We start from the raw sequence: 20237 nt of genomic DNA, 5'->3' as shown, positions 1-20237 counted from the left end.
TTGGTGGTATCATTTGTAATCTTTTTTGGAAGGAGCCAAAGACTATTACTGGAAAGGGACTTCATCGATAATGCTTAGCAACTGGCAGGGGGTCGTGGGGTATCACCTTTATGTCTGTGTTTGTTGTAAGAGAACTCCTCCTGGCATGGCAGATCCCTCTTGTGCTGCAGAACACCCTCTTGTTTGAGAGAGGACAGGAAGCACCACAGAGTCTTGGGCAGTGTGGTAGGAAAAGAGGAATTGTCTGCTTGCTTTTGCTTTGAAAGCCCCCAGCAAGGTAAATGAAGGAGTGTGTGTTGTTCTCAACTGGAATTACCTACCTCTAGCAGGTGGGGAACTACTGGTAGGATTGTTTGTTGAGGGTGTCATGTTCCAGCTCTGTCTGGCACCTTGTATTTTACTTTGAATAATTAGGCTTATCTGTCACATGTTTGGCTGAGATTATTTAGCGAAAGAGCATCCTAAATACTGACTTAAAGGCTGAGCACAGAGGAAGGTGGTTGAACAGCGTAATGTGTCCCAGTTTCTGCAATTTGGGATGACCTGGAATCCTTAATGATGGCAACTAAAAGCAGGAAACAAAATCTTTGCATCTTTTCTACATTAAAGTTAGCTTGAGCGATGTGGAGAAAGTACTGGGTTTGGAGATCAAAGAACCACTTCCTTAAGCTAACTCAGGGAAGAGAAAGCTGAATGATATGCTGTCCTCTTTGCTTGCTGCATTCCTCAGTAGCTCACATAATAAGAAGGAAAAGACAAGAAGATGCAGTCTTGTTAGTTGTGTGCATTGAACTTGCATGATTTTGTTCTTTCTGATGGTTAGGATAGTTTCTTGCTTACAATGGTTTATCTTACAGGGGTGGAGATCTGTACCATACCTCCTTGAATCTTCATTTTAGAACAAGCCAGAGGATAAAAAACAGTGCAGTGCTCATTTTGAGTCAATATGCTCTAGTTTGTAATTTGCTCATGTTAAAGTGCCCAGCTTTAAAGGTTTCCTTTGCCCACTGGCAGTCTTGAATACAAAAGCCAACTTTATTTTTTTCATGAAGAAAAAACCTTGCAAGAGCTCAGAGAGCAAAATATTGCTTATCACCTTCCATCTCCTTGGGTTTGTTTATCACAAGGCAGAGTTAGTCTCCAAAGATCTAGAGGGGAACGAGGAGATGTGAATTCATGCAGTCATCTCAAGATGCGGCTAGAAATGATGATGATAGATGAGATGTGTGTATGTTCCTACCTGTGTGAGAGGAGTGAGAAGGTCCCACTTTGAAGCCATTCTGGCATTCAGTACGGTAGAGACGACAAGAAAGTTTACAAGGACAAGGTGTAATGGAAAAAATCACTGCATGTAATTGTTTTCTTTGCTGTTGGCTAGGGTGGGGTTGCATGATAAATAGTTCTGAGTCTTTTACTGTATTGCAATATTGTATAAATTCTTCTGTTGAGGGGGAACGTTTACTCAGGTGGGGAAAAGGGAGTTGCAGGTAAAATATAGTATCCACATGAAAAATGTGAAGGGATTAATGTATTTGTCCCAGGAGCTACTTTCCCTTCTGAAGCTGTGGGCAGAAGACACAATTTGATATCCGAACAGGATTTTCGGTGTGTATCATACGTTACTGGCTACAATGATTAAGTGCTGCGGACTGGGAGGAGTGACTTCCTTTAGGATTTCAGAAGCCTTATTCTTGTTGATTGATTCTGCAGCCAAATTTACTCTGTCGTTTCAATAGAAGTGAAGTAGTGCCTGCTTGTATCGCTTCTGGTGGTCCAGCATGTGTTATCTTGGAAGACTGTCCATGGTGTGTCATGACTGAGATGATTGCCTGAGGCTTATTGTCACAGTCGTGATTAATATTTGCACTTATGTGAAAATGAAAGCAGCTTCCTTACTGAAGTCTTAAGTTCCAGAAGGTCAGAATACAGCTGTAAACAAAGGAAACCAAATGGGCGTCTTGACTCCTTTCAAAGGAAATTATAGATCACACAAGGATTAAATGACACTTCTCCCTGTGGAGCTTAATGGGACCTTAGTCCCGTGCTCCTGCTCAGCAGCATAAGGTCAGTCAGAAGGATATGGTCCTTCAAGGCTTGTACAAAACATGGCACAGCAGAGGGAGCAGTCCAAAATTCTTCACTGGGGTGAATTACAAGAAAACCCAGAACAGCCTGCTAACAGGTAGACAATATTTTAAACCTTTATGTAATTAGACTCAGTACCTGCATGGCAGAATTTCATCCCAATCATTTTCTTTTCCTGTGATGCGAGATGATGTGCTCAATTTGCCCACCATGTTTTCTTAAGGGAAAGAGTGCTCACTTGGCAATTTAGGGACTGCCATCAGTCCTGCCCCCCTTTTTTTTTAATGGGAAAAAAAAAAAGTGCACATGTACGTGTATTTTTATATTCCTTAATGAAGGATGTTCTTTGTGCCTGCGTTTGACAAGATGTGCAAATAGAAGCCCTGCTTTGGCTTTGAGGCCTGTGTAGGCCGGTACCTCCAGGGCATACAATGAAATGAACTGAACAGCCTGTCATTTCATTTTACATAGTTGAGGATTCGTAATGCTGGGGAAAAGTCTTATTTCTCAGTGTGTAAGGCCGTTCTTTATTGGCCACTTGCTGTGAAACTTCTGAAATACGTTTGTCTGCCAAAGGGGAGCTTCTCTGATTTCTGCAGAGAGGCCCGGCTGCACAAGGAAAAGGGAAGCTCAGGCGTTAGTGACAAGCAGAAGCATTCTCTTTGGGCAGCATTCTTGCAAGAAACTGGCACTTTATCCACTTTCTTTCTGTTTAGTGTTTTGTTTTGTTGTCTATCTGTTATAAATTTTAAATAATCTTACAGCCAGTTCCATCTTACGGGCTTAGCGAAGGGAAGATGTCAGAAGGGTGGCATTTCATGTCAGTCAGCTATTAATCCTTTTTTTTTTTTTTCTTTTTAAATTACTATTGCTTTGGACTGTTTGAGAAAGGTGTCAGTTTAATAATAGGTCTTGGTGTTTTATAGACTTCTGTAGTCGGCAACTGAGTGTATTTTATTAAATGGAAATAAACTTTTAATGGTGTGGAAGATTAACTGCTCTGAAAGCCAGTGGTCCTGTTCACTGCTGAACTGAATGAATGTTTTTACAGACAAAATTTCCGCTCCTCCTACACTGGGCATTGAAGAGAAAGCTTAAAGCAGGTTTAAATATAAGGTAGTCTGTAGTAGGTTGTCTCTAAATATGAAGTCTGTGATAGATGCTTCACATGATTTCCACTCACTGAGCTGAGCCCAGTTATACCAGCATAACTGCAGCATGCTTTTCTGAGGCAGTAAATAGTTTCTCTGAATCTCACTTGTGAGTTGTTGAGAAAGCTGAACTCAATTGAATAGTTACGTCATGACTGTAGAAGTAACAGGTGTTTCATTTTATTTTTTTCACCTGCTTCTTTAGGAACAAAGTCCCAGTAACCAGACATCGATAGCAATGATGCAAGAGCCTCAAGAAATGGTGGAAGAGACAGTTACTGTGGAGGAAGACCCAGGCACCCCCACTTCCCATGTGTCTATTGTCACTTCTGAAGATGGAACCACAAGGAGAACTGAAACCAAGGTGAGAGGTTAATAACCAGTGAGGAAACTGGCAAAATACCATCTAATCACAAAACAAAAATAGCAGGGAGTAGTGTGAGTGATGACACTAGTGCTGTTGTGATCCTCAGTGATTTTTGAGTGTTGTTTGCCAGCAAAGCTGAATTTGGGGCTTTTTCAGTTTTGCCTCTATGTCCGGTTTGCTCCCGAGCAGCTGTGCTGATACAGCTGCTCATGGAGCTCTGAGCTGAACAGTAGAAATTATCCAGGTTAACCAAACAGAAACACTGGAACCCCTTCCCAGGCTGTTTATAGTTTTAAGATTCACTTTACTGGTACAATTCTAGGCATTGCCCTGCAAACACAGATGGTGATACAAGAATTAGATAAGTTGGTAGAGCTTGGAGTAAATTACTTCACAGCTGAGGAAAATGTGCTTGGAAATTGTCTTCAAATTAGTTACAATATGTAGTAACAATATGTGATTATGCGCTTGTCCTTCAGAACAAGAAACATCCTATTTAAATAACACCAGAGCATTTAAATTCTCCAACAGCCTTGTGAATGGAACTTTATTTCTGCTGCATGGGGAAAGCAGGGTGTGTTCTCGAGTGCTGTGTACCTCGGGTTCAGCTGGATTGCAGGTGTTGGATATGTTTTGATTCTCCTTATGTCTTTTTCCTCCCCTGTGTAAGATGATTTTGCAGTCTACTGAGAAGGTGTTGTGTATTCATGGCTGCATCACATGCTTTCTGGTACCACTGGAGCACTAATAGACCTTTTCATTTGGGTCTCAGAAGTGGAGTTGGTATCATTGTTACGTTTTGGCCGTGTGAAAGATCAAGGGTGGTTCCCTTCTAAAAACTTCTGAACAGCACTGATGAGAAAAAAATAACCAAACACAAGTGTCCAGCTGCTTTCTGTGTTAAAAGGAGTTGGACAGAGATCACTGCATATATCAGTGTTACTTTTACCGGTGCCCCAGAATTGCAATCCTCTTAAGATATCTATTCAGCACATTGGATCCTCAGGTTGGAGTAAATGAATGTTGATTTCCTGAGGTCTGTGGGCCTGCACACATGGCTATGAACTGAGTATCTGCTTTAATGTTTGTTGCGATTAGTTAGAAGATAAATATAACTGGCCTATTGTCGCATTGTTGGAAGGTGATAAAGGTCTTAAAATAAAGCAGATGAGAAAAAATCTGATTTTTTTTTTTACTAGCTCTTAAAATAATCTAACATATTTAATCTGTTGACTTACTTGAAAGAAATGCTGTTTTCTTTCTAGTGGCAGCAACAATAACGTACAGGAAGGAAGCGATAAAATTACACTGGTGATGGACACTTTATATGCACTAATAGTAGTGCACAGCTTTGGGAGACTGTAAGGACAGCTATGCATGGGAATAAAATGATAGCTGAGGCTGTAAAAATAGAGGAGAGGCCATGCAGTGGTCCCTAGATAACAGGACCACATGGAATGAAATACTTCATCTGAAATAGTCGTGTCACTGATAAAGCTGCATGTTTGTCATAGCACAAAAGGTGTCATTTCTCTCCTGTGTGTGTTGTACCTGCTGTTTTTCCATCTTCCCAACGAAAAGGACAGTGACAGCTCCAAAACAGGCATTGTATCTGCATATGGGTAAAGCAAATTGGAAAAAAAAAACAGCAACTGTAGAGCTACCATTCCATTTCAAAGAGCAAGGCTCTGTCCTGTTACTGGAGCTCATTCCAGGCCCTGACATGTGTCTGGAACGTGGGGAAGGGGTGCATAGCTGTCTCCTCTGCATTTATGTTGTGTCAAATAGTGCTGATGACTTGTGTTTAAATACCACCTGGAGGTGTGTCCTAGTGCATTGTTGCTAAAAAGATCGGCTCTTAAAAATAAAGAAATAAATGGGGTGGTTACAACGAGTGATTCTGAAATGTCAAAATACAGATGGGGCTGGCTTATCCCTAACTCTCTCAGGAGAGGGGCGGTGACTTTGAGGTGGTGACTGTCTCTGAAATGGTTTTGTTTTGACTTCTCCTTGCTGTGATAATATGGCATAGATTTAACAGCTCTTAGATGGAAGGACTCTGAGGTCAGAGTTTGGCTTTGTGTTTTTCTTAAAATCACGATGGTCTTCAATTTGTTTTTTGATTTTACAGGGACTGGAAAAATGAAAACTTGTCACTGGGGTTTAGTAGCATCAGTTAAGTGTCCTGGAGTTAACTGGCATCAATTTACTGTCACTTTGAAATAGGTATCACGATAGTCCTTTCGTAGGTCACACTATTGTATGTGAGAGCTTGACAGAGAAAATGGAATTTCCTGGTACATCTGTAATGTGGCAAAATTCTGACCGTGCTGCTCAGATGGGGATGGTGAAAGAAAGCATTTCTCTGGGGTGAGAGATGTAAACACATGCTTGTAGCCACACAGTGTGCAGTGGTAGGATCTTTGAGCCCAGAGACTGCTGTTCTGTGTTTCTGCCTCTTCGCCCCCAGGTATAAAAGGCAGTGGGGGGAAACTACATGCCACTGCAAAAGAACCCCACACAATAACAACCACTCCCCCCGACATGAATCTGGCCTCGCTTGTAGTATGCAGGTAGTTATCCTTGTAAAGGAGCAAGATTTTCTGTAGTGGGAATCCTCACATCTATTTTCAGTAATAGCTAATCTGCTACCTAATAAAGGTAATGTTTAAAGCTGAGTTGGTCCCATTGTGTTCATCAAATGTTAGGAGGGGTAGATTATTATCAGATTTTTTCTAAAGGGTTCTTTTTTTTTTACTTTGGAGGATCACTTAAGGCAGTAAGCACAGCATCCAGATAAAGGTTTTGATGCTCTCGTTGCTGGGCTTGCTGTGGATGGCTTTGAGCGAGGTTTAGAACCTATTTTTGTTACCCCTCTGACCAGAAGGTTCTACTGGACAGTGCCAGTCACAAGCTGCAGCAAGTTTGCCTTGCAAAGAGAGTGGCAGAAGAGATGTTTTCCAACGTCTGCTTTCTTCGCTGGGTAGCTTATATGTGGATTAGTCAGCCTAATACCATTTAGTATGCAATTTTTTTTATTCTTCAAAAGAAAATTGTCATTTATTTTTGATAAATTGTACGAGTCTTTAGCTTGCTGGAGAGTGATGCCTCTGAAATACCTCTGCTTGAAATGAAGCATAGCAAAAGCTGCAAACGTGAATGCTCATGTATGCTGCGGTTCCTTTGTTTCTCCCTTCCCCCACTGTTCCAAAACCATAATTTATAGAGGTTGTTCTCTGCAATAGTGTATTGAGTAAACAACCTTAATCTACAGGCATTGACAGTTTTGCTGTGCTTTTCCCCACATCTTGGAGGTGCCTGTAGCAAAGAAGCAGGAAGAATAAAATTTAATATTTGACATGTTTTAAATAGAGAACATCTGCCTTTTCAAAACGAGATATCTCTCAGTAATTTTCCCCAAACTGTTATTCTCTTAGTACTATACTAAGTCCCTATGTAACATTCACTGCAGAAAAGATGTAGCAGATAATACTTCATTTCAACTTATAATCTCTCTGGAAGCCAAATACCTATCAGGCTAAACTGGTGAAAGGCACCTTGGGGAGAGGACGGCTGCTTCTTGCCTCTCGCTGGATCACTGCCACGTGTTCCAGGGAGCCTGCTTGTAAGTGGCTTGGGAGAAGTCAGTAAAGCGAATCTGATGTGTGCATGCTTGTGTTAATGTTTGGGCTTTCCTTTCTTCAGGCATCTTTTTATTTTTGAAGCACTAAAAGTTTGGAGAGATTGAGGTCACTTACTCATTGAATATGATGTTTTATGATAACAAACCAGAAACCAACCTGTACGCAAAAACGGTTTAATTTGTAGCCCATCCATTTACCTTGTGCTTTGTAATACTCAGTAAGGCCACATCTTTCCCAGCAGTGACTAACTGCTCCTGCCAGCAGCAGCAATGGGAAAGTGCTTGTGACTCAGACTCTTCAGTCGTGACGGTGCCGGGTACCCCGAGATGCAGTCCTTCATAACTTCAAAACTCAAGGGAATTAGGTAATGGGGCAGGAATGAATTTTAGCTGAAGTTGAGGGCCACTGCAAATTGTGAAACCTTCAGCTTACAATTGAAGGGGAGAAATTCGAGCTGTTGTTTTGAAACCTACGGGGCCAGTTCTTACACAGCAGTTAATAGGAAGGTAATTGTTTCAGCCTGCTTGGGCTGATTAATTTTCGTAGTCCACAGTTCAAAAATAAGCTCTCAGAAATGTCAGAATGCTTTTATACTTGCACATTCTTTCTCATCAGTTTGTTTATGACATAGTTTTGACAATATTTTTAGTTCTTAGCTTTTTTAGTGTACTGAATTTATTTTAAAAAGGGTGGGGGGCAAGATAAAACCAAACTTAATAACAAAACGAAAGGGAAAATTACAGGTATCAGTTTACATGGTTGCATTTAACCACGATAGCCCACTTTGACTGAAATCTCAGTACAGTCTCTTCCTCTTGTGTCTCAGCACTGTGAGCTTTGAGGGATCCCCTGGTACCAACCTGCACGTGCATCCACGAAGTCCAGTCACTGGATATTTTAATGTTTGTTCTCCCATCCTTCAGGACAGGTTGAAATATGTGGAATGGAGAACTAGAGAAGCTGCTTCAGATCTGTGAATATTTCCTTTGTGTTCTGCTGGCAAATGTATTTCCAGAAACAGAAAACATTGTTGTGGGGCCTGTAGGGGAATTGTTTAACAAAATAATTGCTGTCTGGCTGAGAGAACAAGGTCAGTAACCTTGACATGTAGTAATATTCTGGGGCGGGGGAGACCAGCAATGAAAGCATCCATTTGCAGCCTCATAAGATTTTGGTTCCAGAGGGCTTGAAATAAGTTCATATATTGGAAATTTCCCCCCTCCCTATGGTTGAACATTATTATAAGTTTTCAGGGAATAGAGAGTTGCAAATATATTTTAAACATACTCAGACGAGCTCTTCATAGGGAAGTACTCTGAAGTTTTCATCTGGTACTCTGAGATTGTAACACTGAAACAACTGAGCACCTTTGATTTGTAGTCAGGCTAAAAAAAACCTCAATCGGGTTTTCTTTAGAGATGGAAAGTAAACAGAGGAAGTCAAATTACACTTTCTCCTAGTAATTTGTATCTCTGAATTTTTCATTAGAGTGTATGTGTAGTGAGGAGTTCATGCTAATAAATCTTTCTCAAGATTGGGTGCATCTGTGGGATCAGGTGTGTCTCAGATAAGAGAGTCTGCTGGAAGCCCCACTTGGAATAGCTTTTCTCTCACTGGCTAATGCATCAGTATTAAGGAAACCACAAAAATGTTGGGGGAGAAGATTACTGTGCTGTCAGCTGCACAAGACTGCCTGTGTTCTTTCAAGGCGTATAAATGAATCGTTCCCTTGAGCTGGATTTCCTGAAATAAAGATATTTGGGTTGTTGTGGGGGTGGGGTGTTTCTTAGTTGGGGGGTGGTGTTTTGTTGTTTTTTTCTTTGCTTGGAAACCTAATAAATAGACCTGCCTCTCTGTGCTGGCTAATTACTTCCTAAAAGCTTCCCTTTATTGTCCTGTAGGCAACAAAGTCTGTTTATCACATGATAAATCTTCTGTCTCAATGCCCCTGACAAATGAGGCATGAGTGCAAATACTCTCTCTCAGAATATAAAAAGACTTGGTTTGATTCCCCCACTGTACCACCTTTAGCATTATTGAATGCTTTTATGCTATGAGAAATGTGTACTTTAATGCTTGAGTGAAATGTTCCTTTTTATGTGTCTGACAAGGGGGGTTGATTGTCCTGATTCTTTCCACTCGTTCATGGTGGCAGCATTCAGACAATGATAGAGGTGAAGCAGTGCTAATGTTGTAAACTTGTTACATGTGCTGGCCGATGCCAAATGTGTCATTTTGACTGGCCACAGCCACTGAAAACTTGTCTGTGCTAGTCTTGAAGACAGGAAATAAGGTAAACTTGGAAAAAAATTGCAAATGAATCTCCTGGGGAAAAAAAAAAATAATGTCTGTAAATACTCTTTGGAGTACCAGAGCTTGGTGCAAACCTCATGAAGTGTAACTGGTATGTCGCAAATTGTCTAGGAATTGATTTTCAAAGGGTTGTGAAATTCTGCTTTGCTTTTTTTGTGTACATGTATTGAATGTTTGTAGACAAGTGTCCTTGCCATAACGTTTCCACATTGTCTTACCTCATCCTGTTTGACAATAACAATGATTCTCTAAGAAAAAAAGCAAATAGTGACAAACGAGCAGGAGTCCAGAGCAGACAGTGGGAGTGGAAGACATGCAACAGTGATGCCTCCGCTGCAGAGCTGTTGTCCAAGGATCCCACAGGTCAAAGCATGTTCCCCCTTTCATGCTGTTGCCAGCCAGGCCTGGTGCATTAGGTATCTTGCATTGTCTGATCCTGGCAATTCTATGAAAAATGGCACAGAGCAGACTGTGTGTGCGTGCTGACACATGTCTCGGAAACTCCAAATTGGATCTCAAGCGTCTGGCTCCTGTTGTATGGTGCTGAAAGAAAAGGTTTGTGAGGTTATATGAGTGCTCTTCCTGGCATCTAGAAAGCTGCCTCTTTGTTCCTTCCTGGGCAAAACTATCCATTTCTGATTCATCCTATTGTTGAGATGCTACCTTCCTTCCTGGTATTCCCGTCACTGGTTCCCAGATTCGAGTACACAAGCACTTTGCATCCAGTTTTGTCCTTGCTTTGCAGAACTTGCGTGTTTCAGGCCTGGGAAACGTTCTTTCTACTTGGAAGATCGTTTATGAACATATTTCTTTGAATAAAACTTTTGTTTCAGGCTTCAGCAGCAGAACATTGAGCTGTGTTGCCCTGTGTATATCCATTTGACAAAGAGCTACTGTAAGCTATGCCAGCTCTTTCTCGTCTCTAAATGCTGTCTAGTTTTCTAAATGCCGTGGCAGTAGCCTTGCTGATCACGGAGTGGGACGTAAAATACTGTGCACAGGTAACAAGCAAAAACCACTGCTGGATTTCTGTGTCATGACATAAATGTTTTGTTTCTAGTTTTATTTACTAAAATGTGTGCTTTTAAAAATGGAAAAGAGAGAAGATTTGGAGGCATGGAAACCAGCATCTTTCCTGCTGTTTACTTGCTAAGGAAATCCCTTTGGGTTGAAGAGGGAAATTTGATTCAGCTCAGACCCAAATTAGATATTGAGGTCATGTTGGTACCTGGCCATGCTTGGTTCAGCATCATGAGGCTGTTTAATTATGCTGGTGGTGGAGAGCCATTTGTGCTGCTTTCAGTCTTGCAGGATTTCATTACTTCATTAGGCTGAAGTATCATTTGCTCACAGATGTCTCTAGGAAAAGAAATGCTGTTTGGGTGAATTTTTTTCTATTCAGGGTTTCTGTATGAAAACATCTGGCTAGAGGACGTGTCTGGAGCCGCTTCAAGAGATGTACTCTTAATTATTTTGTTTTAGCAGCAGCTTGGCTAATCTGGTGCCAATCTAAATGTTTAAATCAGAGGCTATAGGTCAAAATATCTATTTGGACTTCCAAGCCATTTCCAATCCAGGAATGTGTGGTATAGTTCCTGTTTCTCTTTTTCATTCTGCAGTTTACATGAGGAAAGGTGTAATATACCAATGCTTATTTACCTCTGTAATACTTTTGAAACCCAAAATATGTCTTGACAAATTGGTTTTGTGTTCTTCCCTTCTCTGGTGGACTGATTCTCCCTCTCATCTTTGTGACTGTTGTTTTATTGTTGAGGTTTTCTTAAGAGAGGGCTGAAAGCATTTACTGGGGTTAGCAGAAGGTTTTATAGGTTAAAGTAACTTTCCTAGGGTTCATGTAAGGATGGATTGGCTTCTGCTGGACTTTGTATTCTCCCCAAAACAGCTTTTGCTGGTCACACTGGAAGACAGTACAAAAGTTGATGGGCCCCAGATACCCACCAAAACAGAAGGTCCTTTGCTAGTTTGTAAATAGTAGTGGCTTTTGTCTGGCACTGTCTTACGCCGATTACCAGACCTTCCCCATGAAGGCAGAGTGTTCTTGGAAACTCTTGAGCAGTCTTTGTTCTTGCCCTTTAGCAAGAAATGCTGAACACAGCTGCCCTCTGGGCATCACATTGCCATTTTTGTCAACTGGGTGAGATACTCTGACTTTGTGTTGAAATGACGCATGATTTTTATGAAGTAAAAAAGACATACTTGTGTACAGATTTTTCTTTGTACAAGATTGTCTGGCCCAGTGTGGTTAGTTTAGTTGCAGTTGCAAAAACCACGTTCATGACTGCCAAATAATGTCACAAAAATAATGGAATGACACCAACTACCTTTTGGGCTTGTGTGGTGCTGGTCAGATGTGAGTGTACCTTAAAAGAGAAAGTTGTGTTAAAAGACCGAAACTTTCCTGGAGGAGATTATGGTTTCCTGAATATTACCACCAAATTTGAGCTGTTGCAAGTTACACATAGATGACGCAAGAGCACAGAACTGTTTCTGAGAAACTAGAGAATGAGATGTGGTATTTTGCTAGTTGCAAGAGGACAGGCTGTGGCTCCTCAACATTGTCAAGTCTGGAGGAGGGATTCCTTGGGAAGATGCTTTGGATGAATCTGAACTGGTGAAATGACTTAGTGCTGCTGCCGTGCCCTGTCATGTGGCTGCAGTGGTTTTGGTTTGATAGTAAGAGCCCCGGAGAGCACCCAACTCTGGCCCTGTGACCCATCTTTCCAGTTTTGTATAGAAATACCTTCCCAGGATTAATTCCTGAACCTAAAATGTGAACTCGAGTACCCCGGCATTTCCATTCAAGAAGCATGTTGCTGTAGTATGCTTTGCGAGGCTCTCTATCTGTTCTACTGTTCTAGCTCCCCATGTCTCGTGATATTGTGAGAAAACTAACATATTTATTTGCTGCTGCTTCACAGGTTACCAAAATGGTCAAAACAGTCACCACCAGAACAGTGCGTCAGGTGCCGCTCGGGCCTGATGGCCTGCCATCCATGGATGGCTCATCTCCCATGGGCAGCTACACAGATTCAATAGACAGAAGGTACATGAAGAATGGGGAGCGGTACATCACACCTCAAGCATCTTCCACGTTGACCAGATCTTACAACAGCTACAATGATTCTTACCCTGAAAGCCACGAAGGCCAGTATCGCCCTTACATTGGCCACGATGGTTACGGAGATCTATCTGATAACTATGGCAGCTTGTCTCGTGGTGTCAACTACCGTCCTCGCTATGCCTATGTGCCAGGAAACAGTTACAGGCCAGATGATGGTAGCTTCACTTTGCCAAGCAGAAGGGATAACTACGGTCCTGTTGCCCAGCCACAGGTACCAGTAGGTAGCAATGTTGACTTGAACCGCTCTCAACCAGAACGCTTCCAGCCAGAGCCCTATGGGCTGGAAGATGACAACCGCAGCCTTGGAGTAGACGATGAAGGATATGAACTGGATCCTGATTACTCCACTGTGAACCGAAGGACGTCTGCGGGTGTGCCAGAGAGAGGAAGGCCTCACAAAGGAAGGTAAAACCCATTAGTTTTTTACAGTGCTGCTCTGCAGCTGTTTTGCTTAGTTGAACATCTACATTTGAACTCTTAATGGTCTGCTAAGTTCTGGAATTACTTGACAGAAAAACAGCTAGAAGTCATCATTTCATTAGCCTGTGAATGACTGCGAAACACACATGCAATACAGGAGGGAGCGAGAAGAGCGGCCAAGAATACTTTCTCTGCTTCTAGGCTGCTTAGTTTAGGTTGAATTCAGAAAGGTAGATGATCTTACAGAAGAGGGCTGAGTGACTTTTTTCCTCTTCCTCTAAGAGCTGTGGCTGCATTGTGTTGTCCCAGAGCCATCCAGCACTAGCAAGGTGGAAAGAGGGATTTGTAGTCTGTGAGAGTTCTGACAGCTCTGGTTATGTGCACATCTGCCAGGCAAGAATTTAGAACAGCTGGTTGGGGTTGCTGACAAGCCGGTAGCTGGTGTTGAAGGGGATACCCTGTTACATAAAAGCTGTCTCATAAACTGTTGGACAGCCTCAGCTCCTGATCCTGTGCTAACTGAGCACCCTGGGCTGCATGACCAGGTTGTGCTGAACCTCACTGAAATGCTTCAACATTTTGTAAGACCAGGTCATTATTTTATCCTGCACCTCTGTCCAGGGGAGGTAACAGCTGCTGCATTGCACCTAACTCAGGAGCCAGTCACTTCAAGTGACCCTTGCCAAGGGATGTTCTATTTTCTGCCATATTTTCTGATATTAGTTTATGCTCAGCTTGCAGCTGTCAGTTCTTGCATTTGACAAGGTGGAGGGAAAAAAGGTTGAGAAGAGTGTCTTATTACTCAGCAGAGAGTCATCTTTTGAGTCTGAACCTGAAAAACCTGTATGCTTTGTTTTCCAAGCAGCACATAAACTTTTTGCATGTCCCTGCATGAAATCATATCCTCGTGATTCATGTTCTGATACGGAGCTAGTTCTCTTTTCCTTTTAAATTTAGGGAAGTTTCTAGAGCTGTACAGAGAGTCTGGAACCCACCTGCCTCCTGTGTGTAGATGGTCTTTAGGCTTAATGCTTCTGAGCAAAGTCATCACTTCAGCAGCAGTAGTTATCAGTGGGGTGTGGGTAGCCTTTGAAGGGTTTCTACTTGGCAATGTTATGTCCCTCATGGTTTTGTACTTCCTTCACATTTCTGGAAGTTAATTTTAAAGTTCAGTGGAATCAAGAACCTGCAAATTGTCATGTAAATTTTTAAAAAAGAGGGGGAAAAAAAAAGTATTGAGGCCAATCACCCACAACCCCTTTTGACATCTTTGGTCTTGCTAGTTTACCAACCAGTGGCAATACATCAAGATTTTATGGGGCTAAAGGGAATACCTGCAGCCAGGGGGTGCCGAAATACTGATCATCTGTTAAACTTTCATTGGTGCTCCCCAGCATCTAAGGTGGTTTACAGTTCTGTTAAAAAAAAACAGTGATGCTTTTATTAACGTTTCCCAAGCTGTAAGCATGATGAATAATTGATTGCATTCTTAGAAACTGCCAATTTACATTTTTAAAGGTTGGTTTGGGTGTCTTTTTAAACATCCCTTTGATTTATTGTTCCTTGCAGTTTGAGTAGTACCAATTCACAATTCTTGTTTTACATTTCTTTTGTTGTAAGTTTTTTCCATATTTAATAAGATTTAATATGATCAAGAGCCTTTGACAAGTAATTAGTCTGACGGTGGCAACAAGCTAGCTGGTGAGAACTCAAGATTGTGTGAAGGCCGCTTCATAAGTAGCTACTTTTTGACATTTCAAAGAAATGCTTGAACAATTCAATAGACCTGAGCTTCAGATGTGCTACTGATCTGCAAGAAACTAAAGACTACAAATAGTGCTTTGTACTAGAAGAGGGTTACTACTACTTGATTATTCCTCTGTAGGTGTTTTAAAATAAGTTACTCCTTGTTAAAATGATTAAGTAGATGTGATAAATTGGTGCCGCTTTTGATTTCAGAAACTTTGCATGTGTAGATGTAACAGCACCATGGTTAGAAGCCTTTCCACATCACACCGACTTTCAGCTTGCACATCTTCATCGTGGCACCAATGTGATTCTTCAGCTAGCAAACTGGCTGTGGAAACTTAAGTTATTCTCTCATTTTCTTCCCAGTAAGTGCTGTCCTAATTTGTTAGCAGCTGAAAGGTAGAATAAGGATCCTTGCTGTCAGTTACTCGTTTTGATGCTGTTCTGAGGACTCAGTGGAGGCTTCTCATTGGAATCAGTGGTAGCGAGTCTCACCCCCTGCGTGATAAGGAGGTGACCCCACTGTGTCTGGAGGGGATCGTCCTCAAGGGGATTACAAGTACAGATTGTTCTTTCCATCCCTTGCCTGCTCCATTTGATCACAGACATAAATCCCTATTGTGCTCTTCTCCTGTCATCACCAGCCTCATTTTAAGCTACTTATATTTCATTTTAAATTGGGGGGAAATGTGCCTCCATACCAACATCTCCAAACCCAGATAAGTGCACAAAGGCAAATTTCCCCTCAGTTGGCGATTCAGTGCATGCAGCTGGGTATGTTTCTCATTTTCTTTTATGCCGAGTCTCTGCTGTAAGATAGATTATTTTCTGCAAGAAGAGTCCCTGGCACTTGATGCTCTTTTCCTCAGCATGTGCTCTGGTTTGGTTTTAAGTCAAACTGCATAATGAGTTGGGATGAGAGAAAGGCAATTGGGGTGCCTAATACTGATTTGGTATCGCTCCGATTTACTTGATTTACTTGTGAAGGTATTTACACATGTAGTCTTACAGTGCTTTATATACAGTCCTTTTCCAAAGAGAAGCAGGAAGTACTGAATATTTTTAATTCACAAAATACACCGTTACTATTACTTGAAATTTTTTTAATCATTAAATTGAAGTTAACACAAATGAGTAGGAAAAACTGGCAAGTCTTAATTCTTTTGGGTTTTTAAATTATTCTGTGTTCAACTACTCATTCCTCACCTCTGTGGTAATTTCTTTCTGGAGTAGATCACTACAGGTTGCACTTGTATTAGCATTCATGGGGCTTTTCTCCCTAAAAACACTGGAGTAGCTATTCCTTGATAAAAATTTTTAATATTGACCAAATCAACAACAAAAGTTTTGTGGTGTTAATTTTTTTATGTCAGAAGCCTGACCTAGGAGACTGAGACTGTATTTGGTGATTGTTTCATGCTCCAAATTATTATTACCAGGAAATGAGCCAGATGTCAGATGAAATAATGGTACCACTAGGTCCTATTGTTCAGCTGTGTATAAACAGTGTGAGAATATAGGTATCATTCCCATCTATCGCACTCTGCTTCTCGTGGTGTCTTCTCAGTCTGGAATGCAAAGGCCTATCTTTGTAGATAAACTTTCTGTCAGCCCTTCTGGCCTGACTTCACCTGTTTCAGGTGTGGTCTCACAGCAGCGATGTTGTCTGGCTTGGGCAGGAGTGTGAGGACATGTCAGGGCAGAACAGGGTCAAGCAAAAACTTCTGTCAGTTTGGAAAACCTTTGGGTTATTTTTTGGCTCCTCCTGAGAGTGAGTATGGTCTCAGTTTATAGATCTGCTAGCAGAAGACCCATGTATGGCTAAGTATTTTGTGGCAGTCGGCAACCTGAGTCAGCTCTTCCATTAGCAGCTTTTATGTGGGTCCAGTCAAGGGGATTTTGGTGTTCTAACCGTGCAACACGTAACTCAGACTTGTCTCAGCAGAGGATTCAGTCCAGGTTTGAATCCTCGTATGTGTCCTCCTGTCCAGGAACAGAGGCCGGAAATAGGACCTCGTTCTGCAAAGTACTTAATTTCCTCTTGGCGTTTGGCACAGAGTTCCTTGCTGAAATCCCAAGCCTTGCTGGTCTTTTATCCTAAGCAGACACCAGCTGCAAACTGCGATGAATGTAACACTTACATAAATCGTTGAGGATTAAATGTGTAAATCCTTCACCTGTTTACTCATATGCCTATGTGGAAGCCACAAGGAAGATGATAAATCCGCAAGCTCTCTCCCAGTTTTCATCTCTGCTAGAATGTGTTTTGATCAATTCCCTAAGACAGGTGATCACTGAGACCCACGGCATCCTAAAAACTCAGCTGCCTTTCTACAAACAGATGGAAGACAAGCTGCTTGTAGTCAGCAACTCTGGCATACTACCAGATCTCTTCAGTCCTGAGAGTAAAGAGCTCTTGGCCTCCTGAGCACAGATGACTGTATCTGCTGAAGCTCTCATTAGTCCTCCTTCTGTGTCAAGTGGCTTGCCTTTCCAGCGTGGCTGCTCTGCTTGTGTGAAAGTGAAAAATCACGTTTGGCCCCCACAGGTCTGACTCAGATAGTTTCTTTACTCTCTGTGTAAACACGTTGCTGACTTTATTCATTTGTCTTTAGAAACTGGGCCAGTTTTAACTCCCTGGTAGAGCCTTGCTTTTGACTTCTCTCTTTGCCTAGTCTGCAATTCCCTGGGCCCCAAGCCCCCAGTAAAAGAGGGCAGATGGGACTTACCTGGGCCAGACCACCAAGGTGTTCGGAGACCTTAGGGTAGTTGTGCATTGTACTGCCTGAGCAGAGTTCATGACAAACTGCTTCCCTTCAATGCTGAGAAGCAATGGCAGAGAAGATATTTAGAACTTCTGTGTAAGAAGTGGTGTTGGTTGTTTCAGGGTTTTCTTTTTTCTTTGTTGGTTCTTTTTTTTTACCTTCTCCAGACTCGATCACTGTATTGAGTCGTGTGAATCTGGTGTGACACTTGCCTTCACTGAGCTTTCCTGTACAGCTGTTAAGATCACACCAGGATCTCCTGAGTTTTTAGGTGATTATTCACTATCTTAAAGGGTCAAATGTCCAGATGTTACCTGCCAAGTAAAGTCTTCTGTTACTGGTGCATTAACCAGTGGTTCTTGACACAGTATCACCCTACAGAGGTATGCTGGATCTGTCTGACCAGCACAGATTTATTTCAGCAATTCTGTTTCTTGTGTTCATCCTTTCTCTCCAGGTACTTGAGAGATGCTGACTGGTTTCATAGCAGATGTCTTTGTGTACTAAAACAGTTGTGTTAGACGTGCAGTCCTGGGGTTTTTCACTAAGGAGATGGTCCAGCAGAGTCAGGTTGAGATTGGCTGGAGCAGAGTTACAAGAGAATGGTTCATGTAAGAACAGGACTGTATGAAAATGCCAACAGATGTTAGAAGTCACTCATGAATGTCTTTATGGTTTGGGGTCTGTTTCCTTGAGGATACCTTGCTACTGTTTTGGGGCTGTGACCAGCAATGTGTGTTGTGGTCAACACTTCACTGCAGAGAGGTAGCTGGTGGGCTCTAAGCAATGCTGCCCTCCCCATCACCACCTGTGTTATCCATCATAAACTGTCAGCAGCTCTATCCCCAGAGCACTCAGAAATGCAACCTCTCCCCCACAGTATGAAGCACTTGGCATCTTCCCATACCCTCTTCTACCCCAGCCCTGTGTCCTGGGGATTTCATCAGAGAGGGAGCATCAAAGGCAAGGATCATCAAAGCCAGTTGGCTGTCTTTGGTGTATCAGCTTTGTATTGGAACAGTGGAAGAAAACCCCAACTTTTTAAAACAAAACAACCTCCCCCCTCCCAAAAAAAAAAAAACCAAACACCACCAAACCCATACAAAACACTGTGTTAGAACAAGCATTCAGCTGGGATGTGATCTTTTTTCTTTTTTTCTTTCATGAAACAATCTTTAGGTATTGACATTCTTTTTTAACAACTAGTGATGGATAAGGAAGAATAAGGTACTTTGCTGATAGAAGAGTTACACAGTGCTCCCTCTTGTCATGACAGTGTTGCAGTTTAACATCCAACTTTGAAGTTGTCTTTTGGGTAAATGTAGAGAAACCAGGGAGCTTTGGGTGGCACAGGTGAGAGGATGCAGCGTGAGGAGGATGGGCCCATCTGTGTGGTTCTCTTTGGAAGGCTTCATGGAAATACTGCAAACAAACTGCAGCCCAAGACAATTATCTTTGTGTATTTGCATGGATGAGAAGGAGAGAGAGACTTAATTGCACAGGTGTAATTGAGGTGGTGTACAGTTACCTTGTGGGCAGCTCACAGGGCTGAGACATGCTGAATTTTGAGTTACCAAGTCAAGCAAGCAATAGCAATGCAGAGGGCAATTATTAAAATTAATCTTCCACTACTTCTCTTCTATGCAGTCAATAAGAATTTAACATGAGGATGAGTTTGAGAAATGAGTTTCTCTTGTAATTTTAATGCTGGTTGTCCCAAATTTACATATGTAAAACCAGAAATTTGTTTGAGGAGTAGTTATGGGGGGGGGGGGGGGTTGCTATTACTTCTGCCATGCCTGTGTGCACAAAAGTCTTTTCAATGTTATTGCTTTCTTCTTGGTATGATGGCAACAGCCTCCTTCTGTAATAGGAAATACGAGAGCTGTCCAGACATTGTAAATCACCGTGCAGAGCGAGCACTGAATTATACGTACACAAATCACTGCATCGATAAAAGAATTTCTTCAGATTCATTCTGAGTTTTGGATCCTGGCCCATTTCTAGCCTTTCATTCAGTTTATGGTTTAGAACAGCAATTAAAGCAACTTAAAGTCAGTAGAGGCGCTTTTAATGTTAAAAGCATTAATTGTACAAGACTAAGTTCAGTCTCCACCTCCGGTTGCTCTTCTCCCCAGGGTCTAGTTTAATTAGCAGTCCCTTTAGGATAACAGCAAGCTCCATTTTCTTACCGAGTTCTAATGGTCTGTACTTCTTTCAGCATGACATCAGAGATTGTTCAGTAACATCAGTCAGGACTTAAAATGAAAGTTTTTAAGAATAATTTTGTAGCAATTAAAACTACTTGATTGACAGATAACTACAACACTGAGAATAGTAGCTAATCTGTTCAGGAAGAAAACAGTAAGGAAAAAAGTTGCTGTTGTTTAGAAAATAAATAAATAGTAGAGGAAGGTATCTTATGTTGACACCTATTAAGTGTACATGCTGATATTAGCTGGGATAGAGTTAATTTTCTTCGTAGTAACTGGAATGGGGCTGTAGTTTGCATTTGTGGGGAAAACTGTGTTGGTTATGAACACAGGACTGTGTTTGTTCCTGCTGAGTAGGGCTTACTCGGAGCCAGGGCTTTGCTCTGCC

General features: G+C 41.8%; 1 protein-coding gene across 1 annotated transcript in view; it reads left to right on the top strand.

Moving 5' to 3' along the window:
• Positions 1-20237, top strand: part of ARVCF (ARVCF delta catenin family member) — a gene marked incomplete at both ends in the record, with an annotated part of 159706 nt that overhangs the window by 67263 nt on the left and 72206 nt on the right. Inside the window, 2 exons of the mRNA XM_084271971.1 lie at positions 3442-3600; positions 12500-13107. Coding sequence (XP_084128097.1) covers positions 3442-3600; positions 12500-13107 — 767 coding nt within the window. The remainder of the gene's footprint in view (positions 1-3441; positions 3601-12499; positions 13108-20237) is intronic.

Source organism: Gallinula chloropus (genome assembly GCF_964237585.1).
Source record: "Gallinula chloropus genome assembly, chromosome: 17".
Classification (NCBI taxonomy): Eukaryota; Metazoa; Chordata; class Aves; order Gruiformes; family Rallidae; genus Gallinula; species Gallinula chloropus.
This window is presented reverse-complemented; position numbering and strand designations above follow the sequence as displayed.